Source organism: Mustela erminea, chromosome 21 (genome assembly GCF_009829155.1).
Source record: "Mustela erminea isolate mMusErm1 chromosome 21, mMusErm1.Pri, whole genome shotgun sequence".
Classification (NCBI taxonomy): domain Eukaryota; kingdom Metazoa; phylum Chordata; class Mammalia; order Carnivora; family Mustelidae; genus Mustela; species Mustela erminea.
Window position 1 is genome coordinate 6,521,088 of NC_045634.1, and position 14,349 is coordinate 6,535,436.

The following is a 14,349-nucleotide window of genomic DNA, read 5'->3' on the forward strand; positions in this document are numbered from 1 at the left end:
GGTTGTGGTATGTGCAGAACGTGTGTTTTTTTAGAGTCCTCATCACGGATTTCCCTTTGAGGCAGATAATATCTTTCCTCCTTGCAATTTGGCATTGGTGTGCTGGCACGGGGGCCCCTTGGTCGGCTCCCAAGCGTGCCTGTTCTCTGCGTGGCCATTGTGCATCTTGTTGCGAGAGCCTAAGTGAACACTGGGGGCTTTCTGCTTTCAGCCTGACTCACAGTCACACTAACAATATTTCTGTGGTCTTGGGTGGGAGAGACTTTTTTTGAGATTCTGTGTACTCTGATTTCTCACACACACACACACACACACACACACACACGTGTGTGCACGCACAGACTGTTCCTCTTCAGAATTGGTGCCCGTTGCCCCGAGGGGCATCTTTTACTGCTTCGAACTTTGTAGATGCTTTTTGTTTATCACCAAAAGCAGCCGTGGGCTGTTGCTTTACCTGGGGCTTTCTGTTTCTGTTGCAACAAGCCCTTTGTGTGGCAGATGTGTGGTGATAAAAGTGTCCCTTTCCTACCTTAAGTAATTGATGTTTCTTCTTGAACTTAAGATACTGCCCTCCCGGCTCCCCCCCTCCCCCATAAAAGTGTTTGCCCCTTTGGAACAATTTTATTTGTGTTTCTTGCCTCTCACGATGCATCTGCAACTGACCTGCAGATTTTATTTTGTCCTTTTTGCAGACTGGACGTGTCTCCAGAGGCTCAACCCACAGCCAGGCTTTCTTCTTCCTCTGACTCTCCTGTCTTCTTTTCTGCTCTTCTTTCCAGTTCTGGCCAGACACCTATCCCTTCTAAATTGGGGCATGGTACAGAGACACCATCCTCTGAATCTCCCTCTGTCTTCTCTTTCTCATCTCCCATAGTGGCTCCCATTTCCACATCCACGCCGGTTGAGAACTGGCCTTCCACAGACAAGGGCCAGGCCAGGCCGGAAGAACCATCTTTGCCCCTTAAGGCAGAATTGCCAAGGGAGAGTTTAATAGAAGTTTCAAAGACCGTTTCTGGGGTCTCGGGGTCACTTTCCAGAAAGCTACCCACTCCAGCATGTAAAGGGACAGAAGATTCTCCCACGAGGAAGACCAGTGAGATGGGCCCAGAGAGCACTGTTGGTAACAACTCAGAAAAGTCTCTTGTGAAGCAGTCTGAAATGGGGCACCAGGAAGAAGTTCTGGGGTTTACTGCCTCAGAACGAGACTCTGTCCCTTCATCTCAAGAGGCCCAAGAAGTAACATTCGGCCTTTCACTCCAAAGTGGCCAGATTGAAAGCCCAGCGGGGAAGCATCTGATGAGGGCAAGCACAGGCTCAGAGAGTCCGTCTGTGTCCTTTGGGGAGACCAGCCTTCAGGAGGACAGCATGACTTCTGCAATGACGGAAGCGGTGCCCCCTCTTCAGATGGGAGAACCGGCTCCCCCTCTTGGCTCCGTGATGCGGAGACACGAAGAGAATGTGGGTGAGAGCCGAAAGAAAATCAGGAAGCATGTGTCATTTTCTGAGCAGCTCTTTACACAAGAGGAGCTAGAGCAGGCCACCGGGTCAGTGGAAGAGGACAGAAGGCATCCCCGGGAGCTGACGCGCAAGGGAGTCGCTGCTGGAAATGCGTCAGATGGGGAATCCGCTGAGGCCACAGAGAGGGAAGCCGTGTCCCCAGCAGCACAGTGTGGTGTGCCAGCTTCCGTGGCAGGCCCCCTTCCTGGCCCGTCTTGCGAGGAGAAGGGCTCAGAAGCCCCCATGAGTGAAGCAGGCTCAGGGAAAGACATTCCGCTCTTGAGGATTGAGCCAGAAGATATACTCATGGCCCCAAATCAGAGCAAAGCCAATGATCACGAAGGTTTATTGTCCAAGCCCCTGAGTGGCCTCCACTCTACCCCAGGGGTTAACTCTCCAGTGGTGGCTGATCTGGGCTTAACCCTTCCTTCCATTCCTGAAGTGGCATCAGATGATGAGAGAGTGGATCAGGTTGAAGACAATGGAGAGACAGTCCAGGTGGCAGCCCGGGAAGGAGGACCTTCCTCCTTGAGCCTGTCCCCTTCCCGTTCTGAGATGGAAAAGGGGCCAAGGGGCGAGGCAGATGGCTGGGCGGCGCCTGCAGAGGGTCCACATGACCCCGGGTCAAAAGCACCCAAAACGTCTGCGGCAGCCTCTCCAGAGCCAATGGCAGCTTCAGGAATTCATAAGCCAGATCTTGGCAAGAGCTCATGGTTGGATAAACAGCTGCCAGGTCCTGGCGGCGGCGAGAGGGAAAAGCTGATGAGAAATGGGAGGCCAAGCCAGCCTCCTGATCCAGCCCTGGATTCTCCTGTAGCCAGTCCCTCCTTTTCTGAGAACTTTCCTGTTACACGCTCTTTCCCCGGCTGCCCACACGCTGACACTCACACCAGTACAGCAGAATCTCAAAAAAAGGCCACAGCAGAGGGCCCCGCTGGTAAAGTGGAAAGTTCTGGCAAGAGGAAGCCGCTTCTTCAGGCCTGGGTCTCACCCTCAGAGACACTTCCTATCTCAGCTCAGCCGAGCGCGGGAACGGGGTCAGCCAAGCACAGGTGAGAGTCGGGGAAGGTCGTTTTGTCCATGGGAATGAGGCCCACCCCACAACCCGACCCTTTGCCTTTTGCCTGCTGAGGTGGATGGCTTTCTAAGTGCACAGCTATCCCGATGGCATATGCCACGCAGTTTGCTGGTAGGGGCTGTTTTCAAAGGGTCTCCCCCCCGCCACCCCAACCCCCAGGGTGGGAATTCCTCCTCAGGACACTCCTGCATTTATAGGGAGAACACTGGGACAGTCTTCACAGATGGTTTAGGAATTGTTCTGCACAGATTTGGGGCTCTGAAACTGCATCTTCCAGCATCTTCCCAGCATCAGAAACCAGCTGAGGCGCAGTGGTAGAACAGAGCAGTGTTGAGAGCTTGCTTTGAGGTGAAGCTGGCATGTTTGTTCCTGGCACTTTCTTTACTGTTGAGGATCGGGAGGCTCTGCAGGACCCCTCGCACTGGTGTGGGTCCTAGGCTGTAGCCTCCTCAAGAATAAGAGGCTGGCTTTAGCGTTCTTCTGACGTTGATCATGAGACCAAGGGTCTGGTGAGAACGTCAGGACACCTGACTTTCCGGTGCGCATGGTGGGCCTGCATGTGGCTGCCTCGTGCCGACCGCCCTCATTTCCGCAGGGACACCGGCGTCTGCCGGACTGGACGTGCGGACAGAGCGCATCACCACTCTGCCCTCTTGTCTGTCTCACTGGCTGCTGTCCGTGAGGTGGATGGTGTCTCGGTTTTGTCACTACCGAAGGTCTAAGGATCCTTTCCCCTTCTCTTTAGACTTCACCCTGTGAAACCAATGAACACAACAGCCACCAAGATTGCCAGCTCCAGCTTGGGCACCGCCACCATCATCAACGAGAACTTGATCAATGAAACTGCAATGAAGGTATGTCTCCTCCAAGAAGTAGGTGTGCTAGTTAGGGGTCTATAAAAAACCCGTTTCAAGAGTCACCATTATGTAGACCCTCCTGGGCAGCAGGGAGGGTCAGGAACGACCTGACTGTATGTACATCTGTGTCTTCGTATAGTCTTTGGAAGGCCCTACACTTCCCAGGGGACTATTACTGCTCCCCTTAGAGTTAGTCATTGTCGAATTGCTTGGGTCTCCAGCAACAAGGCTGACACCGGTTTTTAGTGGGAAGAAAATGTCACCCACTGGCTGGTCCACTCTAATCAGATGTTTTCATTTCCCCGTGTATCCTTTTTTATCTTTTGGCAAAAATATAAAATTCTTGTGCTTGTCATCATTCCCTAGATACACTTTTTTGAAACTTTATTCTGTTAATCATTGCAAACTTTAAAAAAAAAGTTGCGAGTATAGTACAGAGGACTGCTATAAACCTTTCATCCCAATTCGTCAGTCGTTGACATTTTACCACATTTGCTTTATCGTTTTCACCCTCTCTCTCCCCGTCCCTGTTTGTTCTCTCTTTGTATAGACATACTTCTTCTTCTTTTTTTTTTTTTTTTTGTCGGAACCATTGGAGGGTAAGTTGCCCACCTCAAGCCCCACTTACCACTAAATACTTCAGCGTGTAATTCCCAAGAATAAGGATAATCAAGATCAAGACATTTGAAGTCTCTGTACTCCTCTTTTCTCATCTGTAGCCCACACTTGAGCTTCACCTGTTGTCTCGTGAGTTTTCCTGTTTCTCTTTCCATTCCAGGATCCAATCCAGAATCTCCCACTGTTTTGTGGCCATGTCTCCCTCGGCCCCTTTATCCTGGAACCGTTTCCCAGCCTTCTTGACGTCTCTCAAGACCTTGACATTCTCAAAGACTTTAGATCAGTTGTTTTGTAGAAATTTTCCTCTGTTTGGATCTGTCTGCTCTCTCCTCCTGGTTTGGTTGAGGTCACGCATTCCTGGCAGGAATTAACCGTGCAAATCGCACGTCCTTCTCAGTGCATAGTAGAAGGAGGCACATTATATCCTCTTGTCACGGTAGTGGGAGCGTTAACTCTGATGACTGACTTCAGGCGGTGCCCACGAGGTTCTGGAGTGTAAAGTTCCTGTTTCCCCCTTTACAATCAATACTGTTTCCCCCTTTACACTACAATACAGTTCGTGGGGAATTAATGTCAGGCCATGTAAGCATTCTGTTCCTCACTGCCCTTTCGTTCCCAGTCTTTCGTATCCATCAGTGAATATGGCAGTGGCGAAATGGTGGTTTTCCAGCTCTATCGCCCTCATTGGAAACAGTGTTCCAGTCTGTTTTTCATTTATTAGTAGATCATAAGCATTTTTTGCTTGTTGCTATGTAATTATTCTTTGACATGGTTATACTGATATTTACTTAACCATTTCCTTATTATGGGATATTTGGGTTATTTTCTGTTTTTCAATATGAGTAACGCTACGGTCAACAATTTCTTGCATAGAACTTTTCCTCTTCCTAAGCTAAATTTCCAGGAAGTGTATTTCTTGATTAGAGGATCTCTTCTCTTCAAAAGCTTGGGCTAACTTTTTTTTTTTTTTTAAGATTTTATTTATTTATTTTGACAGAGAGAGAAATCACAAGCAGGCAGAGAGGCAGGCAGGGGGCGGGGGCCGGGGTGGGGGGGAGGAACAGGCTCCCTGCTGAGCAGAGAGCCCGATGCGGGACTCAATCCCAGGACGCTGGGATCATGACCCGAGCTGAAGGCAGCGGCTCAACCCACTGAGCCACCCAGGCACCCCAAGCTTGGGCTAACTTTAAAAAAAAAAAAAAAAAACCAACTCCTGCCCACCAGCCAAACCAAACTAGCCCCTCAGATGATCTCTGCTTTGGAGCATCCCCATCCTGCCCTTTCTGGTTCTAAAATCAGGAGAATCTAGAACACTGCCTCCTGGCAAACCTCTGGTCTTTGACTCATTATCACTTGGGCTAAGGAGAATGATTTACAGAGGGACTGTTGGGCAAGGCTGTGTTGAGTTTCAAATATATGGAGAGGGATTTCCTGACTGACTACTGGGAACCACTGTCAGTAGAAGTAAACTTTATTTCTATTTTAGTCCAGGGCATCTAGACGCTTCATTCAGTGAGACATTGAAGGTCTCACAGTGCACTGTAAGACATCAAGTAGTCTTTGTGGTTTTAGAATAAAAATTTCTTGCTCACTTCTCTTTTACTCCTGTAGGTATTTTTATTTTAAGATCTTATTTATTTATTAATTTGAGAGAGAGAGAGAGAGAGAGAGAGAGAGTGGGAGAGAGAGCATGAGCAGGGAGGAGGGGGAGAAGCAGACTTCATGCTCTGCAGGGAGCCCAGTGAGGGACCGGATCCCAGGATCACGACCCAAGCTCAAGGCAGATGCTTAACCACCCAGGCACCTTCCCTGCAAGGGTTTTTAAAGTACTGGTTTGTTTGTTACCACCTGGGCTCCATTGCATCTCTGCCATCAGGAGCTGGGCGAAAGTTTTCCTGAAAGCTGGACCCGAGGTTCAGGGAAAGAGGCTGAGCAGTGACCACAGATGGTTACTGCGAACAAGTTAGCATCTTCTAGCCACTTTGCCTTCTCTTCCCTTGTACTGTGTGGTGCTGGGGCCAGTGAGCATCATTTTCAGATGTGCTTGCTGTGTATGAATTAGCCCTTACCCAGAAATGTTCCATAACTTGCCCAGTTCAGCTTGGTAGGCCTCTGAGGGTGTGGGGAAGAGGCAGCACATACCTTCCTGGGGTTTAACGATATTTACCAGGAAACCAGGCAAAAGAACAGCATAAAAGGGACAGTAATGAAAGCTAGGGTCATGGAGCAGCCTCCCATCCCCTCTTCCTTGTACTGTGGAATGCAGCTGGGCTCCAAAGAGAAACAAACAGCCAGCTCTCGGGAAGTGAGCAAGACCCTTGGCTCCCATTTTATTTATTCTTCAAAGCTCATTTAATCAGGGGCTTATCTCCTGGCCCGGATGGAGGGAATAACTTGCCTTAAAACAAAGGCAACTGCTGGTTATTTTGCTCATGATTTGTAAGCTGGGCCACTGCCCCCTCTGGCTGCCTGCTACAAAGCGCTTAGCCATGGACCATACCTAGTAATACTCTGAGCAAAGAGGGAGAGTTTCTTAGAGACTCTTGTTGGCCCCCCATATAACGGTGCTTTGTACTAAGCCATAAATAATATTTACAAAAGTAACTACTCTTTGGAATGTGGCAGAGTGCGAGAGAGGTTAGGGAAAGAAACTGCATGGCCAAAGTTATGAAAAGCTAGCTGAATCATTACCATAATGGGTTTGGGGTTTTGTTTGGGTGGGTTTTTTTGTTTGTTTGTTTGTTTGGTTGGTTGGTTTTTGGTTGCTGTTTCATGGCCTCCATTGCTTTTAGATTATTTGAAGCTTAAGGGAGTGTATTATTTACCCAGGTGGCTTTAATACTTCCATTTAAAAATAATACAGCCAACTGGATCCAGAAATCATCTGTCCTGTTAATACGGAAACAGTGAGACACGGATTTGAATATACGTCATTATTATTGCAACTACGGTGGGAACATCCAATATGAAAATCCTGGAAGGAAATATGTGACAATGGGCACTGTTTTTTCTTGAATTAATGGTTATATTCCTTGTACCTCTTCCTTGCTATGGCTGTTGTTCACTTTCTGTAACGCTGGATTGTTTTATAATTTTTGAATCATCACATGTGTAGGATCGCCTAATGATTTCAAAGCCTCACATACTTTCCTCTTTGGATTATGAAATCCAAATTGAATAGCTATTTCATAGTTTGCAAGGTATGAAGCGTACATCCCTTTTCAACCCCACGCATCTATCCTGAGGGAACTATTTTAGAGATGTGATCCAAGATTCATGCTCATGCATCTTAATAAAAATGTTATATGTAATTGTGAAAACTGAAAATACCTAAATATCTAACAAAGGAGATGGGTAAAATATAATGAAATTTCAAGCATCCATTAAAAATATTTCTGCTAAAAAAACAAACAAACAAAAACCAACCAAAAAAAAAAAATAGGTGGTGCCTGGGTGGCTCAGCCATTAAGTGTCTGCCTTTCGGCTCAGGTCATGATCCCAGGTTCCTGGGATTGAGCCCTGCATCAGACTCCCTGCTCGACAGGAAGCCTGCTTCTCCCTCTCCCACTCTCCCTGCTTGTGTTCCCTCTTTCTGTGAAATAAGTAAATAGTTTTTAAAAAATGATTTTTGTTAAAATTTAGTGATGGGAAAATGCTCAGAAAATAATAATTTTAAAATGCTTGAAAACCATATTCTGCATGATGTTTGAAGTTGTAAAACATACCACAAAGAAACCAAGGAAGAAATAAGAGACCCGGGGCACCTGGGTGGCTCAGTGTGTTAAAACCTCTGCTTTCAGCTCAGGTCATGATCCTGGGGTCCTGGAATCGAGCCCCACATCAGGCTCTCTGCTCAGCAAGGTGCCTGTTTCCCCCCCCACCCCACCCGCCTCTTTGCCTACTTGTGTTCTCTGTCAAATAAATAAATAAAATCTTAAAAAAGAAAGAAAGAAAGAGACCCAAATGTTATGTTTTGGAGCTCTAGGTAATAATTTTTTCCCTCTTCTGTATTTGAGATTTTCCATTATGAGGAAATAATTCCCCTTATAGTGAAAACAATTCTGTTATTTTGGGGGGAAATTAATTTTTTAAAAGATTTTACTTATTTGCTTGAGAGAGAGGAAGAGAGCATAGAGGGAGAGGGAGAAGCAGACCCCCTACTGAGCAGGGAGCCCGACATGGGCCTCAGTCCCAGGACCCCAGGATCATGACCTGAGCCAAAGGCAGATGCCTCACCAACTGAGCCACCCAGGCGCCGCAGGGGAAAATTAATTTTAACTCGTCTTCAAAGTCTAGTTGTGGTATCACTGCCCAATTTGCAGTCTGTCCCAGTCCCCTGCGTAGCAGAGGGCTCCTGGCTGTCCAGCTCTCTGGACTCCTGACTCCCACGCCCCTAAGCCCTTGTGTGTGAAGCGCTGTAAGGACTTGGTCTCCACTCTTGAGGAGCCCCTGCTGCTCCTGCCTCCAGCTGACAGCTTCTTCTTCTCTTGATCTCACAAACTGCCTTGCCCCTTATGTGCCCCTTATGTGCGCCACAATTTTCAGTAAATAAAATCCTTGTATGATAGAGATACAATCTAAAAACGCTCGAGGACATTATTCTTGGGCTATTGTTCCCGAAGAGTACTTTTCCCTTGATAGGATCCATCAACAGACATGCACCTCCTTTTTAAAAAATTGGGATCTGGGCACCTGGGTGGCTCAGTGGGTTAAGCCGCTGCCTTTGGCTCGGGTCATGGTCTTGGGGTCCTGGGATTGAGTGCCACATCCGGCTCTCTGCTCAGCGGGGAGCCTGCTTTCTCTCTCTCTCTGCCTGCCTCTCTGCCTACTTGTGATCTCTGCCTGTCAAATAAATAAAATCTTTAAAAAAAAATTGGGGTCAAATAAACATCACATAAAACTTTTATCATCTGAAGCATTTCAAAATTTAAAAAAGTGTTTTTCAATTCAAGCATAGTCAACATACAGTGTTATATAAGTTTCAGGTGTACAATTTAGTGATTCAACAATTTTATATACATTACTCTGCTCATCATAAGTGTGTTCTTTGCCCCTTCACCTATTTCATCCATCCCCCACCCACCTCCCCTGTGGTAACCATCCGTGTGTTTCCTACAGTTAAGAGTCTGTTTCTTGGTTTGTCTCTTTTTTTCTTTGTTTATTTGGTTTGTTTCTTAAATTCCATATATGAGTAAAAGCATATGGTACTTGTCTTTCTCTGACTGACTTATTTAGCTCAGCATCATCCTACTCTCTGGCTCCATCCACATCGTTGCAAACAGCGAGATGTCTTTTTTTTAATGGCTGAGTAGTATTCCTCTGTGTGTGTGTGTGTGTGTGTGTGTGTGTGTGTGTGTGTACCACTTCTTTATCCATTCATCAGTCAAGGGACACCTGGGCTGCTTCCATAGTTTGGCTCTTGTAAATAATACTACAACAAACACAGGGGGTGCATGTATCTTTTTGAATTAGTTTCTTTGTATTCTTCGGGTAAATACCTAGTGGCAAGATTACTGGATCAGTTCTGTTTTTTTAAAGAGTTTTTTATTTTTATTTTTTTATTTGAAAGAGAGAGAGTGAGAGAGCATGAGCAGGGTGAGGGGCTGAGGGCAGGGAGCCCACTGTGGGACTGGATCCCAGGACCCTGATCATGACCTGAGCTGAAGGCAGATGCTTAACTGACTGAGTCACCCAGGCCACCCTCAATTCTGTTTTTTAATGTTTTGAGGAACCTCCATACTGCTTTCCACAGTGGCTGCACCAGCTCGCCTTCGCAGCAACAGTGCACGAGGAACCGTAAGCATTTTTAAGTGTGCGGTTCAGTAATGTTAAGTGCATTCACCCTGTACAACCCGTCCCCAGCGTCCTTTTCCAGACGCTCAACTTTCTGGTTGATGATGGTTTTAGAATTACTAATGGGATGATTGAGGTCCAGAGGAATGTGTACCTTCAACAAGTTAAGAAACTAAAAACAACAAAAAGATTAAGGGAGAAGTGGTTTCTCAAAAAAGTAGTCCAACCTCTCGCCTGTTTCTGTGCAGTCTGTGGTAGGTGCACACGTGCTGTGTGCATGGAGACGTCGGTGTGTGCTTCTAAGCCGGGGCTGTGAGCACTGTGCTTCCCTTCCGAGCCAGGATAAGAGCGATGGGGTTTCTCTCTGATTTCTGGCTAGGGTGTAGGCAGCCGATGCGCCACTATACTAAGCAGGGCCTTCTATCATGTTGTCAAAAGAATGAGTGATGATTCCACTCTCGACTTAGCTTCTCCAGCTGGAGGCTTGGTACAACATGGTACTTTTCCATTTAATCCTTATCTTGTGTTTCCTCACAGTTTGGGCCTGGTCCCTTTGCAGCTGGACTCCAGTCACCCCGGATTATAAATGCTGATGGAGTCATTCCTTAGGGCTCCTGCTGTTGGCAAGAGCGGGGCTGCTGAGCCCTGGCTGTGGCCACCGAGTGCCCAGAGGGTGCGCCCTGATGTCTGAGTGTGCTGACTGCGCGACGCGCCGTCGTGGCCCTTAGCTCTGATTCTGCGTATGTCTTGAGGATGACGTGACTCCAGGTGGGGGTGTCTGAGTGGCCAGTGCCTCAGCATTCCTGTGGTCCCCCTCTGAGTGTCGAGGGGGAAGCAGCAGGCGGCGGGGATGAGTGGCTGCCTGGGGAGGGGTTGGGTGAACGTCGTCTCCCGCACCTTCTGTCGCTAGGGTTTTTTCATGGACCAGCTTAGCTTGGGGCTCTCAGCTCGTGTTCATAATTCGCTGTGCCCGCTCCTAGTGTTGAGAGACCTCCAGTTGTTACATTTCCTGAAACCTCAAATCCAGAGTCTAACCCAGGGGTTTGTAGCCTAGGAGCCAAGTGCGGTTTGTACATTTTTATAAAGTCATAAAACAAATAACAAATGAAACAACAGAAGAACGGTTGACACAGGCCGTATGTGGCTGGCAAAGCCTCAAATATTTACTCTCTGGTCCTTTACAGAAAACTTTGTCAGTAACCCGGTTTTCCACCTGAACTGAAAACACATTCCCAGGAGACTCCAATCGCTAATAACATGTTCCTCTTTTAGATTTCTTTTCGATATTTGCCTTCTTTGCTGACTTTACCACTTTTTCTTCCCATTCTCTCCGCTTCTGAAGAAATACAACCCCTCGGACCCTGCCTTTGCATACGCACAGCTGACCCACGATGAGCTGATCCAGTTGGTCCTCAAGCAGAAGGAGACGATAAGCAAGAAGGAGTTTCAGGTCCGAGAGCTGGAAGACTACATTGACAACCTGCTTGTCAGGGTCATGGAGGAAACCCCCAACATCCTCCGCGTCCCGGCTCAGGTCGGCAAAAAGGCAGGAAAGATGTGACTCGTCAGCCTAGGAGACCCAGACTGTTCTGTGAGTTCGTTTCCACCCGCTCCTGAGGTCAAGGACTCTGTAGGCCTGATAACCAGCACACAGGCTCGAAGTCACCAGCCGCCTCCCTTGCCTGTTATCTGGCAAGAGTCAGTTCCAGCAACTGAAGCCAGGTTAATTATTACAATGAATCTTCTACTGTACATTCCCAGGGTTTTATTTTTAAATGCCACTGTGCCTTTAACTATATTGTAAATACTTTATGCTCTGACCGGAGATGTGGTCATAAGATCTGCTCCTGGCCCAGAGCTTCGGCTGGCGCTGGATGATTCGTGTATCTAACACTGGGATTTTCTCTCTTCGATATTGACATTTAAAAATGCACACCCCGCTGCCGCCGCGCCCCGGCAGTGGAGTGCGGGCTGAAATGAGAAGGACCAGGCACGTGCTTGCGCGGCTTTTGAGAGTAGCTCAGGGTGGCGTTAGGCTGGAGGTGCTCAGTTTTGATGCCGTGTAAACCTCCCCAAGTCCTCCTTGGACTTGGTCTTACTGATTTGACCGAAGCGGGGGAGGTGGACGAAAGCCTTGTGCGTGTGCCTTGCTAGATTTTGGAACAAGCTGCCTTTTCTAAATGCCACAACTCTTCAGCCTTACGGTGTGCTCCTGATCGGTGCATAGGGCCCGCCTGTGGAGATGGGAGAGGCAGAGCAGGGAGACTGTCACTTCGTGCTCGTTTAACGGGGTTGGTCGAGCTCCAGCCGGGCTCCTGCTGGCTGGAGTGGCCTTGTCAGTGCCTTGAGAAGAGATCAGGTGGCCAAAGCACTGACTAACTTGATTCTACCAGGTAGGGAATGATCTCAGTAGGACTCCTGTGGCCAGTTGCCTCAGTGCCTTTGCTTGGCTCTCTGATCTCCTCACAACACTTCCTGGCGATCCCCTACCCCACCCCCAACCTTTGATATAAAGTTTTGAAGAACAAGAAGGTAACACTTAGTTTTGGTTGGCTGTATTTTTAAAGCTAGAAGAACACACCTATTTTTTTGAAGCTAGGACACTTCTGAAATGATACCCCCAGTCGGACTCCTCAGGTCGTTTCATTGTTCAGAAACGAATACTAGAATTAGAATGTTTCTGTGTTGCTCGTTTTTTTCCCTCCTGGTTGTGACAGAATCTTACCTAACCTTGACCTGTCTCTGGGGTGGAAGATCACAGGCCAGCGCAGAGGGCAGGGTTTGAGGCAACAACAGTCATTAGCTCGGGGCTCTCTTCTCTGTCTGTTCTTGTTCGATGGAGGGCAAGAGGCAAGACGGTTGGCAGCAGAGCCCTTTTCAGGATCTTATGTTAATGGCAACGTTAGTTACATCAGAGCACTTCACTTTGAAGGGTGATACTGTAACTTGATGAATCAGCTTTTGATTATCTATAGCTGCTTTATTTAATGCTCTTACAGTAGTGGGGAAGCTGTAAACTTCCCAGATGACTTGTATTTTTGTAGTGCTATGAGAGTTATTTACGTGCCTGGAAAGAGAACCGTATATGGGCCTCCACTCTGAAAACGTATGTGTATATATTCGTTCTGCAATAGGTTGTTTTTGTTTTGTTTCGTTTTGTTTTACTTAGAAATGTATTTTGACTGTGATAACCCAAGGGCACTGGGGACAGGGGTGCTCCGAAGGATTTCTCCTTAAAGGAACTGGTGTGGAGACCTGCACGGTTCACGAAAGGAGCTTGGTCTGGACATACTATCTGCTGCTAGGACCTTGGGTGTGTAACTCGGTCAGTATTTGAGAGGGACGTCTGGGTAGAGGAGTGAATTCCTGTGTTCTGAAATGCCACTTGGGGACTCTGGAGAATGAAGGATAATTTACTTCAAGGGTGTCTGGCTTCTACCACTGCTGGGGGAAAAGAAATCCAATTCATAGCAGTCCTGTACCTCTCAAAATAGCTAACCTGGAGGGCATGAGGTAATGACTGTCCGTGAGGGCTCTATTCTGGGGGAGGGTTTATGTCTCCCTGACCCGTTAACAGGGGTTGGTGAATCGGAGCATCGGAGGGCGCGCACCCACGTACATGAGGAGCGTTGGGGCTTGGCTCCAGCTGCTGTAAATGCCAGCCTGATGGAAGCACGCTGGGAGGAGGCTGTGTTCTGGAGAAGCAGGAGCAGCTCTTTTCCTGGCCTCACCTAGCTGTCTCCAGAAAGAGCGGTCGGTTCTTTAGGGAAGCATCAGATTAAATACCGAACATCTTGCAGTGAACTTGAGCTGGAGGTCAGCCTCCTGAAAACATTGTCAAACATTGTCAATCCTTTGCCTATTTCCTATCATCTCACTCCTTGGACTCTGACAGGTTTCCTGCCCTCCATTTTATTCCTGTGTGTTAGCACATCAGAATGGAGGAACAAGAAAGCCTGCCCTTGACCATGAGGAAGAGCCGTTGACCCTGAGTGGAAGGTGTGTGCAAATGAATTCGGGGTGTGTGTGTGTGTGTGTGTGTGTGTGTGTGTGTGGTTTCCAGCTTTACTAACAGTGGGATCTCAAAAGGGCAGAGCGGGGGAGGACCCATGACAGTCACACACCGAACTGAAGACCAGAGACAATTTAATGTTCAATTAGGCAGGATCTTACCTCCCTGAGTCCCTTTTCCCCATCGATCATCTTCGTTTCTCTTTGAGAGCTACGAATTAATGATCTCTCAAGGCTGACAGATTAATTGCCTTCAGTAGGGAACTTGGCCTCCTGGTAGTCATACCAACCTCGACTCTGGTTTCTCAGTATCTGTTATATGAGCTACTAACTTGACCTCTTCCACCCTCCAACTGAAAGATCGCCCAGCGTTTTTGGATTATAAAATGATTTCCTGCCTTTTGAGTTTGGGAGTTTTTTAACTTCTTTGGTTTTGTTTTTAAGAAGTAACCTAAAATTTCTACAACACTAAATAAAATGGTACTACCTTTCAAA

The 14,349-nt window shown here is 47.6% G+C and overlaps 1 protein-coding gene across 2 annotated transcripts in view; it reads left to right on the forward strand.

Moving 5' to 3' along the window:
- Positions 1–14,349, forward strand: part of RAB11FIP1 (RAB11 family interacting protein 1) — a 31,798-nt gene extending 17,449 nt beyond the window's left edge. Inside the window, exons 4-6 of one of the 2 annotated variants that reach the window (XM_032329286.1) lie at positions 693–2,549; positions 3,321–3,429; positions 11,186–14,349. In XM_032329286.1, coding sequence (XP_032185177.1) covers positions 693–2,549; positions 3,321–3,429; positions 11,186–11,404 — 2,185 coding nt within the window. In that variant the 3' untranslated portion in view covers positions 11,405–14,349. The remainder of the gene's footprint in view (positions 1–692; positions 2,550–3,320; positions 3,430–11,185) is intronic. The other variant, XM_032329287.1, reaches the window with a different exon arrangement.